The sequence below is a fragment of the Berghia stephanieae genome, chromosome 6 (genome assembly GCF_034508935.2).
Source record: "Berghia stephanieae isolate SIO BIC M18660-M18661 chromosome 6, UCSD_Bste_1.3, whole genome shotgun sequence".
Classification (NCBI taxonomy): Eukaryota; Metazoa; Mollusca; class Gastropoda; order Nudibranchia; family Aeolidiidae; genus Berghia; species Berghia stephanieae.
In genome coordinates, this window is record NC_088365.1 from 7,059,277 (window position 1) to 7,083,045 (window position 23,769).

At 33.7% G+C, this 23,769-nt stretch overlaps 3 protein-coding genes across 5 annotated transcripts in view; 2 read left to right on the forward strand and 1 right to left on the reverse strand.

The window, feature by feature from the left end:
* Nucleotides 1-3,085, forward strand: part of LOC144974399 (F-box and leucine-rich repeat protein 13-like) — a 51,021-nt gene extending 47,936 nt beyond the window's left edge. For both annotated transcript variants that reach the window (XM_078917250.1, XM_078917251.1), the window contains 3 exons: nucleotides 76-158; nucleotides 820-900; nucleotides 1,649-3,085. In XM_078917250.1, the coding sequence (XP_078773376.1) occupies nucleotides 76-158; nucleotides 820-900; nucleotides 1,649-1,730 (246 nt within the window). In that variant the 3' untranslated portion in view covers nucleotides 1,731-3,085. The remainder of the gene's footprint in view (nucleotides 1-75; nucleotides 159-819; nucleotides 901-1,648) is intronic.
* A 1,856-nt stretch (nucleotides 3,086-4,941) lies between these two features.
* Nucleotides 4,942-19,883, reverse strand: LOC144974400 (polynucleotide 5'-hydroxyl-kinase NOL9-like). Its single transcript, XM_078917252.1, has 14 exons — nucleotides 19,766-19,883; nucleotides 17,360-18,298; nucleotides 15,885-16,161; nucleotides 15,122-15,401; nucleotides 14,519-14,615; nucleotides 14,241-14,338; nucleotides 13,839-13,872; nucleotides 12,582-12,724; nucleotides 11,928-12,079; nucleotides 10,544-10,629; nucleotides 9,003-9,228; nucleotides 7,807-7,876; nucleotides 6,940-7,073; nucleotides 4,942-5,220 (listed from the first exon to the last, which is right to left on the reverse strand). Exons 2-14 carry the CDS (start codon nucleotides 18,214-18,216, stop codon nucleotides 5,095-5,097), a joined length of 2,580 nt encoding a protein of 859 aa, XP_078773378.1. The 5' UTR covers nucleotides 18,217-18,298; nucleotides 19,766-19,883; the 3' UTR covers nucleotides 4,942-5,094.
* Nucleotides 19,884-20,543: 660 nt separating this feature from the next.
* The window catches only part of LOC144974401 (MICOS complex subunit mic25-a-like), an 18,923-nt gene continuing 15,697 nt past the window's right edge, over nucleotides 20,544-23,769 (forward strand). The window contains exon 1 of one of the 2 annotated variants that reach the window (XM_078917253.1): nucleotides 20,544-20,726. In XM_078917253.1, coding sequence (XP_078773379.1) covers nucleotides 20,661-20,726 — 66 coding nt within the window. In that variant the 5' untranslated portion in view covers nucleotides 20,544-20,660. The remainder of the gene's footprint in view (nucleotides 20,727-23,769) is intronic. The other variant, XM_078917254.1, reaches the window with a different exon arrangement.

The window sequence follows — 23,769 nt, forward strand, 5'->3', positions numbered from 1 at the left end:
ATTATTATTATCCTGTTCATGTCATTTATAATACAACATAGCTTCCTTAAAACTCTTCCCATTGTTTTGATGTAGGTAACCGATCTGAGCATTCAATATTTGTCAGGAGTCTGTCACTACCTCACACAACTAGATATCAGTGGATGTATCCAGATAAGGTAATATGTCAAGAAATAAGTAACACGTTTCCCTCATACACGTTTGTGTGTGAGAAATATATTTATGTACTGTGTTTATATGGATGTGTGTGTGTGTGTGTGTGTGTAATTGGATGCATGTGAGCTTTTGTTCGTATGTCCGAATCTGCAGTGTGTAATGTTTTTTACTGATGGTCAATGTGAAGCGCTTCGACGCTTCGGCATAAGTGCTATATAAATGTACATTTATCAATTTGATGGGCAATCTATGGCCACCCTTTCATCTCTGATTTTACAAGAACAGCTAAACATTCAAAGTTAATTTTCTCAAAACAGGAAGTTTGCAGTTACAATAATATGCCTCAAGACCCGCAATTTATTATTATTATTATTATTATACAAACTAAATTTTCAAAACTAATTTTTTCGCGTTTAACATAAACGAAAATCCAACGAATTGTTCAATTGCCAATTCAGGTGACCAGGACATGAAGGCTAATGAGTTAAGATGTGATGACAAACGTGTGTGTATGTTGTAATTATTTTATTATTAATTTTTTTTCCCTTGTGGTCACAAGTACAATCTATAAATGGTTCTTCCTGTGCAGTATTGATTGAACAGGGGTAAAAATGGACATATTTGTAATATATTTAATATGCAATCGTCTAATTTTCTCTCCAGTGACAAGGCCTTGAAATATCTGCGAAAAGGGTGCAAGAAACTGAGGTCTTTGAAAATGTTGTATTGCAAGAAAATTACAAAGTAAGATATCTTTCTTTATCCGATATTTCTCTGAACACCTTTGTAAAGGTAAACAGAGGGATAGCTCGATACTTTTTTAAAGGATCTTAGTCTATTGCAATGTATTTTCCATTAGATCTTATAGACCCAGCTTCCCAATCTTTCTCTGTAGGAATGAAGGAGTATGATAATGATATTACAACAAATTGGTTGTGTACGATTTTGGGGTATGGATGAGCTTTTATATAGCGCAATATCCACGAAATGTGCTCAAAGCACTGTACAAAGGGTCCCTGACCAACAGAAACACGTAACATGTAGAATGAGACATAACGCCTGTTAGGCGATATTATTACAATTTTTTCCGACAGAGACAACGCTGTTAACGGCCAGGTACTCATTTTACACCCGAGTATGGTGAGAGAATGTGAGTAAAGAGCCTTTTCCAAGGGCTCAACTATGCGCTGAGCGAGGCTCGTACCCAGGACCTTATGATCCGAAAGCGAGTGTCATACCACAAGACCACATAGTCGCATTTCGGAGTATGGATCTATGAGCTATCTATCTTCCCATGGTGTAATCTTAATCTCATGTATTTAGGAAAACATCATCACTATTTCTGTTTTACAACATTTATCTTGTATTTCTTTTATTTATCATTTTATACACAAGGACACACAGAGTCATTAAAAATATTGTGCTTCAAAATTTTAGGATGTTTCATTTGTCTTTTCCACCTGATTGTTTATTTTCTTCTGTTTAATCGCAGGCAAGCAGCTCAAAAGCTACAACGTCACATAGAGGATGTGGACTATAATAATGATGAAGTGCCGGGCTATTTTGGATACTGATTAGATGCTCTGTTAGCAAATTAACTCTCTCCTTACCTACCTTTTTCACGATTATCCACTATACATCAGACCCATCTAACATAAAATTGTCTTTCAAGCCTTTACTCAAAAGAAATAAATACACGTACAGCGCAGTTCATATAACTATGATTTTTTTTAATCTTCAAATTTTGTGATTACAAAAGAAAACTGAATGAGAAAAATGGTGAAATCGTAACAAATGTGACGATTTTCCTGTAGTTGGTAAGGAGAAAATACTCTTAAGTATAATTTTTGAAAAATAACATTGAACTATTATGTGAGTAAAAACGATAAAAGACAATTTCTTCAACAATTTAGGTATTTGATTTCATTATAATAATATTGTATAGCATTGGCTAAAAAATTTTTGTAACCTAAAAGTTTGTTCACTGCTAAGATTGAAAGCATTAAAATCTTACAATAATGATGCTATGCATTTAGCTAAAGAAAATGTTGCAACATCTGCCAGCTGGATATAACATACTAACAAACTATGTGTAACCTTGAACGTTTATAGTCTGACTGGTAGAATTTAGTAAGAACAACTCATAAAACTGGCTGGCTAAAAACAAGAACAAAGAACTGAGTGACGTCAATTTCATTTTATCTATACTTACAGCAAAAGAATTCAAACATCTTTCAACAAAATAGTTATTGTAATTTATTACAGCTGAGAGAAAATTATTTAAATGAATTGCTAAGTATATAAAGTCAATTCAGTTGTACAATATACATATATTTTTGTTAATTTTGCTCATAATGAACAAATAAATTGCATGTTTATTTATGAGTAAAAATACAATTCCCTCCGCTTAGTTACACGTTGAAAAAAATTACACTCCCTTCCTCAAGCAAACAATGTTTTTTCATTTATATAAAGAATAAACATATATGCACAAGATTCTTAATCAACGTGTTAATCCACAATCCCTATAATAATGTGCGATAAAGTAGAGTGAATTTTGTATTCTATAGATACAATCTCTTGTTTTGTTACACATATAATTTTACTTAAAAGTCATACATTTTTGCATTTCTGTAGATGTTTTATCATGTTATCTTGTTTTCATACAGTATAGAGGTATAACCTTAGAAATTCTTACATTACAAATTATGTTAGTTTAACATATGTCTAGTATTAGATCATTTGTTTTAGATATGGCCATATTGTACATAAATTCTGCTGAATACCGTTTAGTGCCGATTCATTCAACAATTTAATTTTGTAAATATTTTTTTTTTTTTAAATTATTCCTGTACAGATGATTTTGAAGGATGGCTGTGATGATGATGAGAAATAAGAAATAAAGCTCAATCGTTGAAATTTTCAGTAATTTTAAACATGTTGACTTGTTTATTTAATAACTATTCTCTTTTAAATTAATGAAATATAATGACTATGGTGAGAATGATATTACTGTGCCTTGTCTTGTTAAAGTCAAGTGACATTGATCTCAAATCTACGGCTCCAGCATTATGCCATTGGTTGAGACGATTTAAATGCATCGCCCGAATGAACTGCTGTGCAATAAAGAAAGAGACCCAATTTGACCGAAATAACGTCCAAGGATTAAAGCCAGTAGTCAACCACTCAGAAAAGACATTTTGCACAATAATTCCAATAATCCCAATACAAACTAGTACAAAGAGATGGTTTTTGCAGAAAAACAATACCAATTACAAAACTCACACATTCAGACTTGCCAAAAATTTTTTTCATAAAGTAGTAATTGGAGCCCCTAAAAATAGTAATTTAAGACAAAAAATAGTAATCAGTCCAAAAATAAAGAGAAAGTTGCTTTTCCATGTTCGAGTTGAATATGCCTGCACCTGGGCAAAAACGTCACTTCGTAGATTCACAATTTTACAACCAATTAATTATTTTTTGTTTTTTTTGGGGGGTTTTTTCGCTTTAAAAAAAAATTAAAAAAATTAACGAAATTTCGTAATTGCGCAGGTAAAGTCGTAATCACGCAATGGCGGTCTCAATATCTTAAAATTACGATAAAATCGTAATGCTTGGCAAGTCTGCACATTCTCCCTCCCCCCTCCCGTACATCCGACTGTCTCCCAAGGGCCAAAGTGGTCCAGCCCAGTTGTCTTATTCCATGAAAAAAAAAAGTACAAATATTGGAATTAAACCTCTCCGAACAGCCTTCCCATACTGCCAATCTTATTATTGACCAGTTAATGGCAAACACAGACTATTAAATTCATTCTAAATTTCTTTGTTATACTGTCAACTTACTAAGCTGGAAATTTTGAAAATATGGCTGTATAACCATATTACCATAAAGATACAGCTTCAAACAAGCTTTACCAGTATTACCAAATGCAGTTTCACTACAGATAAACCATCAATAAAGACTGACACGAGCAGGCCTTTTTTTTTTTTTTAAATTTCATTTTCCCTTTTTTATTTTTCAACATTGATCTGGATACTAAAAATTCAAATTGAGCTTTTATATAGCGCAATATCCACTAAACATGCTCAAAGAACCTTACAAGAGGTCCCTGGCCAACATGCTCAAAGAACCTTACAAGAGGTCCCTGGCCAACAGCAATATGTAACATGTAACAACAAGATATGAAGTGAGTAGAAAAGTGCCAGAAGACAATAGAGAATAAATATTTTTTCGCGGCGGTGGTGGGGTTTGAACCTGCGACCTTATTGGTACGACAACTCCGCCTGAACATGTAGGACGGGACACAAGGCATTTTAGGCGATATTACAAATTTTGTTTTTGGACAGAGCCAACACTGTTAATGGCCAAGTACTCATTTTACACCAGAGTACGGAGAGAGAATGTGAGTAAAGAGCCTTTTCCAAGGACTCAACTATGCACCGAGCTAGGCTCGAACCCAGGACCTTCCAATCTGAAACCAAGTGTCATACCACTAGACCATATAGCCGCACAAAAAGAGTTTAATCAATTGGGAAAAAAAAAAAAAAAGGGCAAGAAAAAAATAAAACAAGAAATATGAGGTGGGGAAAAAATGAAAGACATAAGGTGAACAAGAACTGAAACAAACAATTTGTTTGAAATTTGAAGATTGGATGAATTAAAGTTAAAGAAAAGGGCATAAGATGAGATAGTGCAAGTGTGGCTAAAGATGTTTTCAAAATGAAGCCCATTTAAACCCTTACACCAAGTCTTTATCAATTTCAATTTAAGAAAAATCACACAAGTTTTGTTCACTTCAGAAGGAATTTATTTAAGGCAATTTAGATTTTATTTTAAAATATTGGAGTGAAACGAATTTGGCAAATAAAGACATTACTCATTGGATTGTTTGGCCTGATGGTTGGTTGAAACATTACGTGTACAATAGGAAAACCTATTTACAATCCAAAAAATGACTTAGATTTGGTGTGTAGTCTAGGCATGCGATTCCGTGGCCTGAGACCGTGTGTGGCTGTAGCCTGGGCCAGAATATCAATATAAGGGACTTGATGACGGATGTTTTTCTGTGAAAAAAACAGAAAGACATTTTTTTGAAAAAGGAAAAGATCCATAATACATAAATCTACGCTGTATGTGTAGTTGCCTAAATAAAAATCTCATGACTTACATTCTGAGCAGAAATCATTAAACTGGACTCACTCAAGAAATTATCTTCAAATTAGTTTTTAAAAAAAAACAAAACAAAAGCAAAAACAATTTGAGCTATTATATAAACTAAATATGCTCAAAGCACTTTACGAGGGGTCCCAAACCAACAGAAACACTCAACATTAACATGATGTCTTTAAGGCACTGTCACAATTTTTTTTCATAAAAGGCGAACTTTTAACTTAACTCCTTATTTTTAACCCATTTTACACCTGAGTGCAGTGCGAGAGTGTGAGTGAAGAATCTTTTCCAAGGACTCAATTTTGCATCACCCAGATCAACCTTAAATCTGGGATCGGCCAGTCCAACGTCAAGAACCATTTGTAGTTGATTGACTTATCATATTAAAAAAAAACAAACAGAACTCAACGACACTAACAAATGATAGCATTAATACATATATTAAAAAAAACTTATTGAAATTTTCTTAGTAAGAATGTCACAAATTATAAGTTTTTATCTTCTTAATTAATTATTGGTGATAATATAAAATGTTGATGGAAGCTGTTACAGTCCATGCGCCTTTAAGAACATCATCGTGTTTAATGCCGAAGCGTGCTTGAGTTCAAAGTAAACAAAATACAAAGACTTCTAGATTTCATGTTACAGTCCATCCCGCCTTTAAGCACATCATCATGTTTAATGCCGAAGCGTGCTTGAGTTCAAAGTAAACAAAATACAAAGACTTCTAGCTTTCATGTTATAGTCCATCCCGCCTTTAAGCACAATATCATGTTTAATGCCGAAGCGTGCTTGAGTTCAAAGTAAACAAAATACAAAGACTTCTAGCTTTCATGTTACAGTCCATGCCACCTTTAAGCACATCACAGGGATGAGGTTTAGACGTGTTTAATGCCGAAGCGTGCTTGTGTTCAAAGTAAACATAATACAAAGATTTCCGTGAAGTAAATTTCCAGTCATTTCCATTTGTTGGTTAGTGATGATTGCACAACACCACATGATGTTGCTCTCTTGTGTTTGTTTGTTTTTGTTTTCGTTAAGTTTATTCTTTTTTGTTTAATCCAATTTTGATTATAACATAGTCTCTGTTAAAATTGAAATTAAAAAAACGCAAGTTGAAAAACATGAAATAATTTGTCATGGTGAAGAATGTTGGTGTTGAGGAAAGTCTCGTCTTATTTTGGTGAAAATAATTCCGTATTTGAGCTTTGATTGCAGCCATTGTTTAGGAATAATTGTATGTAACACTTTCCCTTCTTCGTTTCTTGTGTGCCTGTGAGTCGTCTGTAAGTGAGTGAGTGTGTGTGTATGTGTGTCTGAGTGCATTTGTGTGTGTGTATGCATCTGCCCTTCTATCCCTCCCTCGCCTTCTTTCTATCTCTCTTTCTCACACTCACAATTATGATGAGTTGTTTGTTCAGAGGGAATGGATAACAATAATTAGCAATCAGAATCAGATACAGTCTTTAAGGTGTGTTGAGTCTTTAAGGTGTGTTATTCATATAGAGACAATAAGCGTGCTTGAATCCGAAATGTGCCTAGTGCCAGCGTGCTTAAATACAACACGGTCTGTAATTACACAGGCTGAAATTGATTAACTTCAATGTCTTTACCTGGTACATGATGAAGTGGTCAGGTAAAGCAAGTGCCCCTTTCAGGACAGTGTTTGCACGCTTAAGCATGTGTCTAGGAAGTGTTGTGGATATGTACAACAATCCCTTCTCACTGTCAACGCCTCTTACAATTCCTAGAAGGACAAGAGAGTAAAAAAAAAAAAAAAAAATCTGTATTTTTTGAGAAACAAATGAATAATAAAAAGAAATAAAGAAAGAACAAAAAAAAAAAAAAGGAAGAAAGAAAGAAAACTATTTCTTAAAGCTATTCATGAGTATCCTGATAGTATTGCAAATTAAAATGAATGATAATGTTATTGTTCCATTTTTGGGTCTTGATACGCAATAGCTTATTTCCTGAAAGACTTTTCATGGGGAGGCAATCTAGTCTTTTTTATTTATCTTGTCAAAGCAATTTTTTTTCAAAAAGCTACTGTTCAATATATAAACAATGACAGAATCTATGTACAAATAGAGAAATTTAACATAAACAGGTGATATAATAAATCTGGCATAAATGATATTTATCCTTGAGGTCAGTGATTCAGAAGTGGATCCTGATTTCAATGGCTTGAATCGAAAAATTTCTTATCACTCTAAAGATAGGTCATTTGATCTGTAGAAGAGTACTTTCCAGTTGATCTCCGTTAGACCTAGCTTTTATTGTGACTGTTGCCAAATCGGGTACTGCACAAACATTTCCCTAGTGTCTTCAAAGAATTAACACAAATATTGATAAGTGTTTCATGATGCCCGTCATTGGCCATCAAAATTTCATATTCCAAGTCAAAGTCAAAATCACCCGCCTGTGGCTTACAATTATCTATATATACAATTAATTTGACACTCATTTTTTCTCCCACTCACCCAAGCCCAAACATTCACAGATTGGCATATCTTTAAAAGTCAGAGGTGATTTTTCAGAATGACGCTTGGCCTGTAAAGAGAATTTATAAATAAATATATAAATCTTAATAAGATGAATATGGATGGGGAAAACAATTTAACACAGTACAGGGGTTCCCTGAGGTTGGAAAATATCTAAATGTCATATCTAAGCAACAAATTTGCTGACCTCAAGAAATAGTGATGTTGTTAAAATTAATAAGAGAAAAAAAAATAGTAAAGCCTTATAATCTTTCACAAACCTGTTGCAAATGTCAGTTATCATGAATCATGACTCTCCAATGCTCTCTGCCATTAGCCTTGTTCAAGAAATGCAAATCTCTCATCAATCTCCTGCTATCCGTGTTGAAACTTCATGTATATGTCATTCTTTGTCTTTCTCTGCTCTCCTCACCTCTTTATATCCTGTTAGTATTGTTTTGTTTTTTTGTGTGTGTGTGTTTTTTTTTCATATATGTGTCAGTGCATGACATAATCAGTCGGAAGGTGAAAATTTTGGATTTGCATTTTTTTTTTTACATTTTCTGAAAGAATATGCCCACCAGAGCATTTTAATCTTTAATTGAAGTAAATCGGGTGATTTTTCATGAAGTTCTGGTCAGATGTATGGGAAAGGTTTCCAGCAACTTTTCTCAAATTTCATACTTTTTCAACTTGACTAGCTGTAAAAAATATTTAGAAGTGAAATTAAGCTTTGACATTTCCCCGAAGATGTACAGAAAGGGTTGATTTAATCATTTATGACAAGAACTCACTTTGGATAAAAATTGAGCTTCTAACTAAACTTGGCACTATCTCAGTTCAAATCTTTTCACCATCCGACTGATTATGTCATTCACTGTAACATATATCAATCTACTAAACCACTAAGCAGAGACAAATCTGACACACAAAGAGCCACCACGCTGGCATCAACAGCCACCAATATCTCGTCAGGCATCAGGTTATACCGACACACGTGTCATTCAATGTAACAATCTAAACCACTAACCAGAGACAAATCTGACACACAAAGAGCCACCACGCTGGCATCAACAGCCACCAATATCTCATCAGGCATCAGGCTATACCGACACACGTTCTCAGTTCAAACCTTTTCAGCATCCGTCTGATTATGTCATTCACTGTAACATAATATATCAATCTAAACCACTAACCAGAGACAAATCCGACACACAAAGAGCCACCACGCTGGCATCAACAGCCACCAATATTTCGTCAGGCATCAGGTTATACCGACACACGTGTACGGCCAGCTTGTGGTACGGGACGGTGTGGGGGCTCAAAGACATCAGGGTCTCCGTCTCACTCAGTCCCATCGACAGGGCCGAGAACATGGCCAGGTTTCGGAAATCAGCTGGGTGGAGCTTGATGGGATTAGGGCTGAATGAATCGTGAAAAGGCCCAGTGGGGTGGGGGAAAAATATAGAAGGAATGAAGTTGATGTCACTCAGCTCTTTGTTATGTGTTTAGAGAGAGAGAGAGAGAGAGAGAGAGAGAGAGAGAGAGAGAGAGAGAGAGAGAGGAGAGAGAAAGAGAGAGAAAATAAGTAGGAGTGAAATATCTGTTCAATGTTATAGTTATCATATAACGTTATAACAAGTGTAACTAAATGACAAATTACCATATTAATGGACAATAAAGATCTATTATTATTATTATTATTATTATTATTATTATTATTATTATTATTAATGTTATCATTATTATTATTATTATTATTATTATTATTATTATTATTATTATTATTATTATTATTATTATTTTTAGACAGCCTGTTAATGATTATTTCTCATTAGATTATATCAATCAGACTGTAAATGTTAAATGTTACACATAGTTTTGTGTGTTGGTTCGTTATATCAGGCTGTCGATGTTGTGATTATTTTACCTAAACACATAGCATCAATATCATTTTTCTTTTTTTTTTTAAAATGTAGAAAAAGGAATAAAAAATATATCTTTCATTTATAAAGAAATGAAAGGATTTTATATAGTAATGTTTCCCTTTCAATCAGTCCCGTAGACAGATCATAAAATACGACAGAATTTTTAAGTCAGCATGATGTAACTTGATGGTTTGAGTCTGCATTGGGAAAAAATAAATGTTTTAGTCTAATGCCATTTTCAACAGATTTTAGGTTATTAACAATGCAGCATCTCCGTTATAAAGTATGATTGAGGAAAATATGGGGAAAAAAATCAAATCAAAACAATAACATACTCTGATGTCACGATTAAAAAAAAAAAAAAAATTAAATTGAGCTTTTACATAGCGCAATATCCACTAAACGTGCTCAAAGCGCTTTACAAGGGGTCTCTGACCAACAGCAACATTTATCATGAAGGACGGGACATGAACCCTTTTAGGTGATATTACAATTTTTTTCGGACATATACAAACATTTTTAACGGCCAGGTACTCATTTTACACCTGAGTATGGTGAGAGAATGTGAGTAAAGAGCCTTCTCCACGGAGTCAACTATGCGCCGAACGAGGCTCGAACCCAGGACCTTCCGATCCGAAAGCGAGTGTCATACCACTAGACCACATAATCTCAAGTTCTCCACCAAAGATTCAAATGCAGACGTCCAAAATCAGAGGCAAATAATATATCAGTACGCCTAAGGTCAACATTGTAAAAGCTTGAAGAAGGAAACATATATCCAATGAAATTCCAACCAACACAGTACTTACACGGTGGTCTCTGTGAAGTTCAACGAGGGCAACATGAACAGAAAATGTTTCTTCACCTCTTCCAATCTTGCTTTAAAGTCAGGAGGCTAAATTTAAAAATAAAAAAAAGTTAATAAGTAAAATCAAATGGAAATGAAGAATGGCAAATAAGACTGATGTTCTTAGGACAGCCAAATGATTTCACTTAGAAGATAACATACCACACTTCATTACGGAGAGAGAGCTATTTATAGCCAAATTGCACAATACTTGGACGTGAAATTCAATTTGAAAGTTTGAAAGTCAACATATTATCACCAAAAACTTTACTTTTGCTCAGGTGTTTTAAAAACAACTTGACATAACCAAAACTTGTAAGTTAGTAAACAACTCTTCAGCAACAATATGCGGCTATGTGGTCTAGTGGTATGACACTCGCTTTCGGATCGCAAGGTCCTGGGTTCGAGCCTCGTGCTTGGCGCATAGTTGAGTCCTTGGAAAAGGCTCTTTACTCACATTCTCTCACCGTACTCAGGTGTAAAATGAGTACCTGGTCATTAACAGCGTTGTCTTTGTCCGAAAAATTGTAATATCGCCTAACAGGCGTCATGTCCCGTCCTACATGTTGAATGATGCGGTTGACCAGGGACCCCTTGTAAAGCGCTTTGAGCACATTTAGTGAATATTGCGTTATATAAAGCTCAATTTTTTTTTCAAATAAAGCTCAAAAACAACATAATTTCTTATGAAAAGAAGAAAAAAGGTAACGAATGTGGGCAATACAATGAGGTAATAAGTATTGATAAAATTACAAACGTAGAAAACACACACATAATTACAAATTACAAAAAAAAAAAAAAAAAGAAAAGAAAGAAAGAAACTAGAAAATGAAAGTTTGTATTTTAGATAGACACGAATGAATACAACAGGATGGAATCGAAGTTACTACAGAATAAATGACTTCGAATATTTACCGGTATGATTTAACGTCAAATTTCAAAATCTTTACATTTAACACCATAATTACTACTATTCATATTATCATAATTATAGACATAAAGAAAAGTATGTTGACCTTGTAATGAAACTCAAATAAATGAAATTGGTCAAAAAAAAAAAAAAGGACTTAAAATCTATCTATCTATCTATAATACCTTTCTTGGTTCACAAAGTAGTGAACAAGCCTAACATTTGGAGGGCAAAGGGATCAATAGGGGAGGGGAAAATTTGGGAATAAAGGGACCAGGACAAATCTCATTTATGGGATGGGGTTAAGGTTTTGTTTTGTTTTAATTTTTCATCTCATGGGCAAGATAAGGATCTATATCTGTGGGGTTGGACTTTACGAATTGGCTGAGAGTAGTAGTAACAGTAGTAGTAGTGGTAGAAGTGGTAATGGTAGTACAGGGCTTTTGTTGAATGTCCAGCCCTCATCCAAAGCAACCATTTCCTGTGTGACAGCTGGAAAATTACTGTAGGGTTGTTCACTACTGAATTGGACCACCAGATCGGGTCTTGCGATGTTGAGGGTGTCGATAAATAGCATGAATCCGATTCCTGTGAGAAAAGTTTTATAATAGTAAAAATAAAATTAATAATAATAATAATAATAATAATAATAATAATAATAATAATAATAATAATAATAATAATAATAAATTATAGTAGTAATAATGATGATTATAATAATAATAATAATAATAATAATATTAATAATAATAATAATTTCTCATCTATGCCTAACAAAAAACGAATAACTTACAATTACAAAACAATGAAAAAATACTTTCAAATTCAGCTAATATACTAATAAAAGAAAAAGCCACACCATGGGCTCATTACAGATTTTACTACCTAGTTACAAACCTAGTTATCATGTCCAATTGAAGAAAAAAAAAAAAAAAGTAGGGGGGGGGGGGGGGGTCCCCCAATAACTCATAAAAGCATGGTCATTTATTAACATCAAAATATTTTTTAAAACTTATAGTCTTGTTTAGTTTCGGCACAGCAAAGCCCCAGCAGAGGACTGTAAAATTTCTCTCCTAGTGCACGAGCTCACCTTCTGGAAACCCCATGGTATTCACTATAAGAGGAAGTTTCTTTCCGACAGCCAATTCTTTATAAGCTTTGAAAATGTAATGGAGACATTTGATATAGATGCTGGGATCTTGTGCAGGTGTTACATCTCCATAAAACACCATCCTGGTGTAAATAAACAAAACAAAACAATTCTTTTTTTTTTTTTTTTAAATTTAAAATGAAAAACGAAACAAAACTGTTATTTTCAAAATTTACAAACTCTTTTGTCAGAGCATTTCATTTCACGATATAACTTCATATTAAACAACTTAATATTACTAACACAATATTATGTTAACATAGATTTTTTTTCTTCCATCTTTTAATACATCTAAAAATGTACCAAACAGAACTCGATGTTTATGGGGAAAAGAATTTAAACATTTTTTTTCAGATATTATCTAAAGATAAAATTTATCTTATCATTCATGCTGGTCTAGTTGTGTACTATGTGGTCTCGTGGTATGACAATCGTCTTCAGATCAGAAGGTCTAGAGTTCGAGCCTTGCTCTGAAAGGTGCATAGTGAGCAATTGGAAAAGGCTCTTTACCCATATTCTCTCACCATACTCAGGTGTAAAATGATGGAGAAAAAAATTGTAATATAGCATAACAGGGTTATGTCTCGTACCACATAATACATGTTGCTGTTGGCCAGGGATCCTTTGTAAAGAACTTTCAGCTTGTTTAGTGAATATTGCACTAATTAAAAGTGCTGAGCTGCATCAACAGATTTATACAACAAAGAGATGTTTAACGAGTGTTTTTTTTTTTCACATGGACAACTGTAGATCATAAATTCTTCTTTAAGGCATGATAGTTGTGGTGCTTAAGATAAGTCAGTGCTGTATGTTGCTACTTTTCTTTCTTATAATGGCCACGCTCCTAAGTGCACGATGAATCATTACATCAAAAGGAAGTGGCCAATTGTTATAATAATACGAATCATTACATCAAAAGGCAGTGGCCAATTGTTATAATAATGCTTAATGCATCTTGTATTTTATATCTATTGCCTCATCATAGCTTACTGAGCCTTGAAAAATTCCATTATAAGATTCATTACCTTAAAAATCTGTATATTAATTCTTTTATTTTGTTCTTCTTTTCTTTTTTCAATAGCATGAAAGTAAAAAAGATTTAAAACAAGTTTTTTTTTTTCCAATTGCAGAAAAGGATGGGATACAAGTCCCTACCATTTCTGATTAAGAGCAAAAAAAAAAAAAAAAAACTCTTACTTTTCTGCATGCCTTTGATGACAAAACGGAGGGGCTGAAAAATAAGAGGGAAAAATCAGAATTTTTGTTTTATTTTGTTTCTTTTTCTGAAATAACAAATGACCAATACAAAAGACAATCATAATTATGAAACTGTGACTGATGATAAAACCAAAACTGAGTTTGATTACTGAGTCCGAGGTTTGAATGAATATGTAAATCAATTAAAGTGAATACTAAACTAATTCATGAAAAACAATATTATGCCACTAAAATGAACCACACAAGTTGCTTACACTACACATTGCTCAAATCACCCGAAATATTATCAACCTTAGGCACACACAAAAAAAAAACCCCCAAAAAAGATGGTAAATATTTTCAGAAAAATCTGAAACTTTCATAAGAAAGAAATCAACTCACAAAGAACTGGTTCTTGAATGATATGTAAGGAAACTGTAGCAGGAGGAGAGAATTCAGTCTGACCAACATCACAGTCTATGTATGCTAGCTCTGGAACACTAAGTAAGGCAGAACAAAAGTATACAGTTTTATATTTTTTTAAAAAGTAAACATTCAAAACATTTTCAAAAAAGCATCTCATGAAATTTCAGACCGATGAATCATAATTCTAAATCATATCCCTTTTTTTTTTTTTCAAAAATGATTTTTTTTTAACTGGAAAGAAAATATGTGTTTACCTTCTGAGAGTCGTGTTGATTGCACATCTACTGAATGTTGACTTTCCAGCACCCTTAGCACCGCATGTAAATAGAACAGGACTCTCAATTCCATCTCCTGAAAAGTTATAGAAAACATGTTACTCTTTGAATATAAAAACTTGCATTCATTACGTCCAAAAGTATGAAACTGGAAATGTTTGAAACATCTTTTCTTTAACGCTCTGTGAATAAGTTTGCTAGTTGATAGAGAGCTGGTCTTTCTTAAGAGCCATAAATAAGAGCATAAGCAGACAGCTTCCTGCACAGAACTTCTGAGAGTATAATATCACAAAATGCTTAAACATATCTATCCACTACTCAATGGATCAAGAGCTAGAAGGAAAAAAAATCACTTGGACATAATACAGATAGAAACTTAGAAGTTTTCATGCAAATCGAATAAATATGCTTTGAACTACCCGGAGATAAGTGAAATCTGTTTTGTTTTGTTTTGTTTTTAGGTGATTAATGGGGGTTTGACACTATTTAAGTCATTTAGGCATCCGGTGAAGTCTGTTGCTGAGTAGCATTAAAGAGGTAAATGATAGGGAAAATTTATAATCTCAATTTATAAATACTTGCTTCCGTTGTCAATTGTTTCGAGCCACTTATCCAAAGCGTCGTTATAGAGGTCATCCCAAGCCATACAGGGATCGCTCATCTCCGATTCAGGGGCCACTTTGAAGCTGTTTTTAAACAGAGTGACACCCAAAGTATTGTTGTGCTCACTCCAATCCTTGGGCAGGGGTCTGGGTGTAAAGAGCTTGGTAAAAGGAGGCAGACTAGCTACAGAATCACAGACTATCGATTCTAATTTCTGCACTTTGATGATGCCTATACTTTTCTTGCTGACCTCCTCAAGCTAGAGAAAAGAAGAAAATAAGCATTGGCATTTTACATAAAAACTGGTATAAAAAAAAACAAAAAAAACAACAAAACCCCAAAAGTAATTATCATAAATTAAGAACTAAATGATGAAACAAAAAAACAAAAAAAAAAGAAAAGAAAAAATATATATCATAAATAAATACAGATAATTAGATAAATAAATAAAATTTTTAATGGGATACGTTTTTGTCTAAACAAAATAAACAATTACATTTTTTTTAAAAATAAAGACATTCCAGTTTGTACATCCAGTTAGACAAAACATCGCAAGTTTTGTCTTTATCTAACAGAAATTATTGACTTGATGCACTAAGTAGAGATAACATTTGTTCCCTGTCTCATATCCTCTACTTACTCTTTTAGTTAGGTACATTGCCAATTAGAAAATAAAGCTGTTGCTAGTTTTGAATGGATAATGAATGATGCTGCGATCATTATCCACTTCTATCCTGCATACCTCTTTAACGTCCTTTATAAGCTTATTTAGCTCATTTGTCACATCAAGAGGGGACAGGAAGTCATCGCCTGGATCAACCTGCAAGGACAGCAGACAATTGGAAGATGGAGAGAAAACATTGTAACTTGTACCAGGTACCAGAGTGTGAGCCAGGATGTAGACAGTTCCCTTTACAACTTCTATCTTAGCACGGCCGTGGAGATGAACCCAGGGGAGGGTGGAGGGTATGATAAGGTACACAGTGTTTTCTTCATTGACACTGCTCACACTAACAATTCTGAAATATAAGAACAGAACATCGATAATTCATTTCTATTGGCATAAATTACAGCAATTTAAATCATAAAATATTATGGAACATAAGATGTGAAACAAACCCTTTGCACCCATACATTTGATTGTGTGCAAATTTATGTTTGTTTAAAAAGTAAAAATTTATATCAGACCCTTCAATCAGCAATTATCTATTTTAGATAAAAATAGAAAGAATCATTTTTTATATTTAAAAAAAAATAAAAGTCTTACTTTCGTTACATTGTTAAATATAATGCATTAGATCATTTACCAATAAAAACATTATGCAATAACTCACTTTGCAAGATGGTAAGAATGTCATTCATCAGTTCAAGACATGTCATACTATTCAAATTGCATCATACCTCATCCCTTAAAAATGTTAAAATGTTTACCACAGGCCCAGCCTGCCTTGACTATGCTCTGCATGATGGGAGTTATCACTGACACTCTCAAAAAGAGTAAATGAATGATTTATTGATTGTATAAATTGTATTTTATATTACAATAATGATAGAACATGTAGTTTGAAATTTTATAGAGTAATAATCAGTAATTTGCATAGAAAAAGGAGAAATTTTGAACAACACAAGCTGAATTTACATGTTAGAGAAACGATCTCTACATCACCAATGTGACAATTTGAAGATGGGAATAAAAAAAAAACTTAAGTTAAAACAAGTGTTAAAGTGCTGTAATTATCACTGTCATCAATACTCAATTACTTGAATGAAATAACAAAGCGATCTTCTTCACGAGTCTTCTTTCAAGACATAATCACGCTTCTTTTAACAGGTTGTATACAGATCAACACAAGTTTGTTTAAAAAACATTTTCACAATTGGAAGTTGTAAGAAGAGTAGTTTGAAGGACCCAAATTAATGTAGGCATACAAAATAAACTGGTATCTTAATTTCTTATATTCAGTACAACATAAAACTTAAGTAATTGTACATCATTTTGTACATCAGATTAACAGCCTAACAAAGGGATGCAAAGAAACCATCTAAGGCCTACGTGGGCTAATCTGGAGCCTATGGCAAACTGGACCTGAGACAAACTGGACAGCCCCTGTAACATCAATCTGGTTGCCAAGTAATATTAATATTTGGTTGAATGCTTCTTTAAGCATACCATTAAAAAAAAAAAAGTTAATAATTTTTCCTAAATATCTCACTCACTTGTCTAAACATTGTGCTGCTGCATTACGATCTACATCTAAGGCTCTAGCTCGAGAATGACGGGAAGAATCTTCAGCAGTGTCCCTCTTCACCAGATTGGGATGTGATGTGCCCGAAGATATTGCTGTCTGTTGTAAACGAGGTGGTGGCAATAGCTCAGACTCGAGGAGTGGCTTTGGTGATGATTTGTCAACTTTCTGAGCCTTCTTTTTCGGTTCAGATTCTATAACCAGGGGTTTGTAACTAGAGTTGAATAACGAATGAGAAGGTGCAGAGCTACCACTGCTCTCTCTCCAAGATCTTTTTTTTAACGTTTTCTTTGTCTCTTTGGGTGTCAGCCAGGTATCAACTTCTTCATTCGTGTCCATTGAAAACTTCTTCCGTTCTTCTTTAAATGACTCTGACTTCCTATCACCTTTTCTTTTACTTTCTCTTATCCTGTGAATAGGCGTACGATGTGAGTGGTCTTCAAAATGCAAATCCATGAGAGACCTGGCAAACTGGCTCTTCCTATCTAGCCCAGATTTATTTTGAACGACTTTAGCTTCTTTCACAAAATTTCTACAGCCAGAGGAAAGCAAAGAAGGTGGGGATAAAAGACTTGGTATTGGGACTTTTACAAGACTTTTTAGGGGAGCAGTATCCATATTTTTCTTCGATCTTTCGGATGAAAAGGACCTGTGGTGACTTTTATGATCACTTTCTGGAGACCTGGAATAATGTCCTCTCCTCTGGTCTTTATGAGAACTGTAGTGTGCACCATTTGACATATCATCAGAATCACTAGACTCTCCACAATGAGAGTGTCTAGATCTTTTAGATCTAGACCTTGATTTAGATTTCCTAGAGTCTGACATTGTTTACTAAAAGGAACAATTTTCAATACACTATGAGTAAAGTCTTTCTTTTCCTGAATGTTTTTCTGTAGTTAGGACAATTCTGAAAAGAAATGAAAACAATTAGAAAAAACATGTTGCCTCCTATTTCTAATGTCATTTGTGAGTATTTTGTCTCAACTTGTAACGATGAAGAGTTATGAAGAACAAAACTACTGAATTATGGGTGAAAAATACTGTGTTGAAATATTGTTGTGCGGCTATATGGCCTTGTGGTATGACACTCGCTTTTGGACCGGAAGGTCCTGGGTTTGACTCGGCACATAGTTGAGTCCTTGGAAAAGACTATTTACTCACATTCTCTCACCATACTCAGGTGTAAATAGAGTACCTGGTCGTTACAGCGTTGCCTCTGTCCGAAAAAAAAAAATAATATCTATCGCCTAACAGGTGTCATGTCACGTCTTACATGTTAAGTGTTGCTGTTGGCCAGGGCCCCTTGTAATACTTGTTAAGCGCTTTGAGCACGTTTAGTGGATATTGCGCTATATATTTTAAACAAAATAAAATAATTGTAATCGGTGAGGTTGAGGACCTAAAGCGGACCACAGACTTCATAGCAGATATCAGACTGCAGCCATAGATGTCCATCAGAGGAACGAAGAAGAAGAAGAAGAAGAAGAGAATAATTTTTTAAAACCACCAGAAAAAGAGAATCACGATTGTAAGGATGACGCAAAAACCAGTTCTTTGTTCATCAGCATACCACACAGACCTCTTTGCATTTGTGCAGCAAAATTAAAATAGGTCATCCAAACTGTGAAAATCTATGGAGAGGTAATAAGTAGAAGATAAATATATATATATATATAATATATATAGGATATATATACATATATTATATATATATATATATATATATATATATATATATATATATATATATATATTATAATATAGGATAATATATAGGATATATATATATATATATATATATATATATATATATATATATATATATATATATATATATATATATATATTATATCCTATATATAGATATAGTTTTTATCTCATAACCTCGTCCCTCTTATCTCTTCCCTTGCACACACACACACACACACACACACACACACACACACACACACACACACACTCACGGCATATATATATATATATATATATATATATATATATATATATATATATATATATATATATATATATATATATACTCGCACACATTTATAATGTATCGGCTATTACTTCTACATCTACTATTATGACAATCTTATTTATTTATATATTTCGTGTTTACTTGATAAAGACCAAAGGCTGAAACGCCGTTTGTTTTGTATTGTTCCCTTATACATGAGTCACATTCATTTACAAATATACTCCTTTAATTTTAACTTTTACTGTGTGTAGAAAGTTGTAAGAAGTCTTTCCGTCTTTCCATCCACCACTAACTAACTTAGTTCCCTTCCACTTCCATCATAATATGGTTACCTAATCAACCAACCAAGCAAAAGTCAAGTAAAAATACAGAACAAATGAAACAAAATCTTACACTTATTTAAAAAGTGAGTCTTTTGTGCCCAATTCATTCACATTCTCTCAATGATGTAGCCTATTTTTATAAACTTCAACAAATTTGACGGGGGCTGAAACATAAGCAGGGTTGCCAGATTATTTTTCAACAAAATGCCAGGGGAAGACTCAAAAAATGCCAAAACACTCAAAAAAATGCCAAAGTCTGTTGACTCCCACCCCCACTAAGAAAACTACTCACTTTTGATAGACAATTTACTATCATATCCTGGTGGCTTGCGTGTTTTCTTTTCTTTTTTTTTTTTTTTTTTTGAATTATACTAAATTTCCTGTTGGGGTAATTTTTTTATTAAGAAAAGGTGTCATTTGAAGTATAATATACTAGAAAAGAAAATGCCAAATGAAAATGCCAAATGCCAAATGATTTTTCTAATGCCAAACGGTTTTCAAAAATGCCAGATTTTTGGAATCTGGCATTTAAAATGCCAAACTGGCAACCCTGAACCCAAGATGGGAAGATTTATCTTTCCCTGAAATGCCTCCATATATTTTTTAAGCTGTGTCAATCGAACCACTTTAGATAACTTATTTCTTGCAACATTACTCCTTTCAAAATTTCATCTTGGGACAGTTAGCTTAGACATTTTTTGAGTGACTCGATCCTTTAATTTTAAGCATAATTTAATTTACATCAATAAATGAAATTTGACATTCAGTGTAATATATTTTAAGTACATTAATAACGCAAGAAACCTACCGAACCATGTAAGCTTTGGCATTTATTACTTCCGCCGGTTACTCCCAACTTTCGTTTCAATGGAAGTTTGTGATTGACGGACGACCTTCGCAGAATCTGTTGTTTTTTTTGTATTTTTGTGTTGTCTGTTTCACTTAGATATCAAGATCAGTTTGGAATGGGAGGTAGCGAAAGTAAACGTAGAATCGTAGTTGAGGATGTGAATGGTGAAGGTGTTGTACAGGTAAACACTTTATGACTCTATTATAGATCGAAGCCACTCTCTCTCTCTCTCCCTCCCTCTCTCACTCTCACTCTCTCTCTCTCTAGGCACTTTGATAACTCCAGTTCAGTGGCCGCCGATAGGCTCACTGTAAGGTGAAACTCGTTTTTTGGAACTTTATTTTTGGCCCTTTAATGTTTTGGTCACCATGGCATTATTTGTGAACCTATGTGACTAACTTTGGTATCATTATAAAGGGCACAAAACAAGCTTTCTAACGGTGTATTTAATTCTTAATTCCTGATTGTATTTCTCAGAAAGCTTATGTAATAAAAATTTATAAATTTTTGAATTATAAGAACTTTTTAAATTATGGATACATTTTAATTATACTTCATACATCGATAGACAATTAATTGAAGAATATCTCTGCCAAATTTCATCAAAATTGATGCAGTCGCTCATTATTTTATTTTTTCCGCCATCAACCCCACTTTTTAGGACAAAAACCTCATATTTTTCCCCCTTTTCATTTATCCTTAATTTTTTCCATACTTTCTATCCATAAAAATGATTTATATGAAAATAAAGCTTATTTTCTGACCATTAAAATGATACCTAACACTTGCCAATTATTTTTTAATTGAAACAAAATTACTGAAAACAATAAGTGGGCCATGTTGACTGTAAAACTCAAAATTTCCCGATCGCCGCGAGATGCTGGTTTTGAGGCAGCAGTGAGATCACAGATTCTCTCTGTAAAATTGGCAAAAAATTTCAATAGAAAAATATAAATAACTCTGGAACCGTAGGTCGTAGAGAAACAAATAAGATATCAAATTTTATGTTTTTTCAAGTCCCATCCCCCTGACTGGGTCAAATTAAGATATTTTGAGTTTGAAAATTTTATCAAAGTGCCTACTCTCTCTCTCTCTCTGTCTCTGTGTGTCTCTCTCTCTCTTTCTATTTCTCTCTTTCTATCTTTCCCTTATCCATATTCATATATCTTTCTCAACCATTCTTCTGTCAATCTTCGTGTTAACTTTATAATTTATAAACGTCATGTTGTTTATAGTGGTATAAGTATAGGCACTTTAATAAAATTTTCAAACTCAAAATATCTTGATTTGACTCAGTCAGGGGGATGGGACTTGAAAAAACATAACATTTGATACCTTATTTGTTTCTCTACGATCTACGGTTCCAGAGATATTTATATTTTTTTACCGAAATTTTTGGTCAATTTTACAGAGAGAATCTGTGATCTCACCGCTGCCTCAAAACCAGCATCTCGCGGCGATCGGGAAATTTTGAGTCTTGCAGTCAACATGGCCCACTTATTGTTTTCAGTAATTTTGTTTCAATTAAAAGATAAATGGCAAGTGTTAGATATCATTTTAAAGGTCAGAAAATAAGCTTTATTTTCATATAAATCATTTTCATGTATGGAAAGTATGGAAAAAATTAAGGATAAATGAAAATGGAAAAAAATATGAGGTTTTTGTCCTAAAAAGTGGGGTTGGTGGCGGGAGAAATAAAATAATGAGCGAGTTTATCAATTTTGATGAAATTTGGCAGAGATATTCTTCAATTAACTGTCTATCGATGTATGAAGTATAATTAAAATGTATCCATAATTTAAAAAGTTCTCATAATTCAAAAATTTATAAATTTTTATTACATAAGTTTTCTGAGAAATACAATCCAGAATTGAGAATGAAATACACCGTTAGAAATCTTGTTTTGTGCCCTTTATAATGATACCAAAATTAGTCACATAGGTTCACAAATAACGCCATGGTGACCAACACAGTAAAGGGTCAAAAATAAAGTTCCAAAAAATGAGTTTCACCTTACAGTGAGCCTATCGGCGGCCACTGGACTGGAGTTATCAAAGTGCCTAGTATAACACACACTCACACTGTGAGTCACAGTCACAGAAATATATTAAGATATGAGTATATAACACACACACAGAGGAGGGAGGGAGAGAGAGAGAGAGAGAGGGGGGGGGGGAGATTGCGTCCATAAACGAAAGAAATAGAAGTAGAAGGAAAAGAGAAATTGGACAAGGGGACAAAGGTTACTGATGGAACGTGACTTGAAACACAATAATTAAACCCATGCTGAGATTGTAGACCATATTGCAATCGAAAACTTTTAACATTATAATTTCTTAAGGAAGTGACTATTCTCATCCCCCCTAGTCTAGGCAGGATGCTAGTCTTCATAATAGTAGTCCACAATTGTTGTATGTTTAATCCAAAGGTTGTAATGCAGTAATTTGTTAAGTTTCTTGTCACAAGTTGCACAATTTTAAAAAAAAATCAATCAAATCCAAATCGCAAAAAGCCGGCGACGTTTTTTTCGGTAATCCAATCGGCCGAGGGGGGATGAGAATAGAGGCAGCCATTTCTTAAATTCTTGTAAATTAAACAGTCAAATTATCAGCTGTTTATTGAACCCAAACGCAATGGCAGACGATAAACACCCTAGTGAGACCGCGCAGACATTTTGACTAGTCATGAACTTTAAAACAAGGTCAACCAATCAGAAACCGCTTTGCCACGACCCGCTCAGCCGCTGTTTGGTGCCAAATCATTTTGAACTTGTGATTCGGGCTGTAGGGGGGCAAAATGGCTTTGTCTTTTACGAATGAAGAGCAAATTAGGATGGTGTTTTGTAAAATACGGGGGAAGTACTCATCATATTCATATGAAATTTTACAACCAAAAAGAAGAAATGTTCATGTATTACCTTGTCAACGACAAAACCTACACGCCCGGTAGTTTTAGAAATATTTTACTCCAAAGAGTAAAAATCTATTTTTAACGGTCTTCTGGTAATCGCACGAGTTTTGTCGCTTGACATAATGTAAAATGACCCTTTTTCTAACTGTGTGCCAACTTTCACTCATATTCATAGATAAACAGTGTCGTAATTAATTTTTTAAAATAGCATATACGAAACGGCTTCGTCCCATATTTTGTCGCAAATTTGGGCACTTCGTGAGCGAAAAAGAGGCCCAAAGATTTGTACGGGATAGTCATTGCTATATAATATA

Coding starts and splice junctions, on each gene's coding strand:
- LOC144974400 (XM_078917252.1), bottom strand. CDS start 18,216: ATGTCAGACTCTAGGAAATCTAAATCAAGGTCTAGATCTAAAAGATCT. Junction 12,725..13,838: donor CATCAAAGGCATGCAGAAAA/GTAAGAGTTTTT, acceptor TATTTACACCAG/GATGGTGTTTTATGGAGATG. Junction 5,221..6,939: donor ACCACTTCATCATGTACCAG/GTAAAGACATTG, acceptor TTTTTTTCACAG/AAAAACATCCGTCATCAAGT.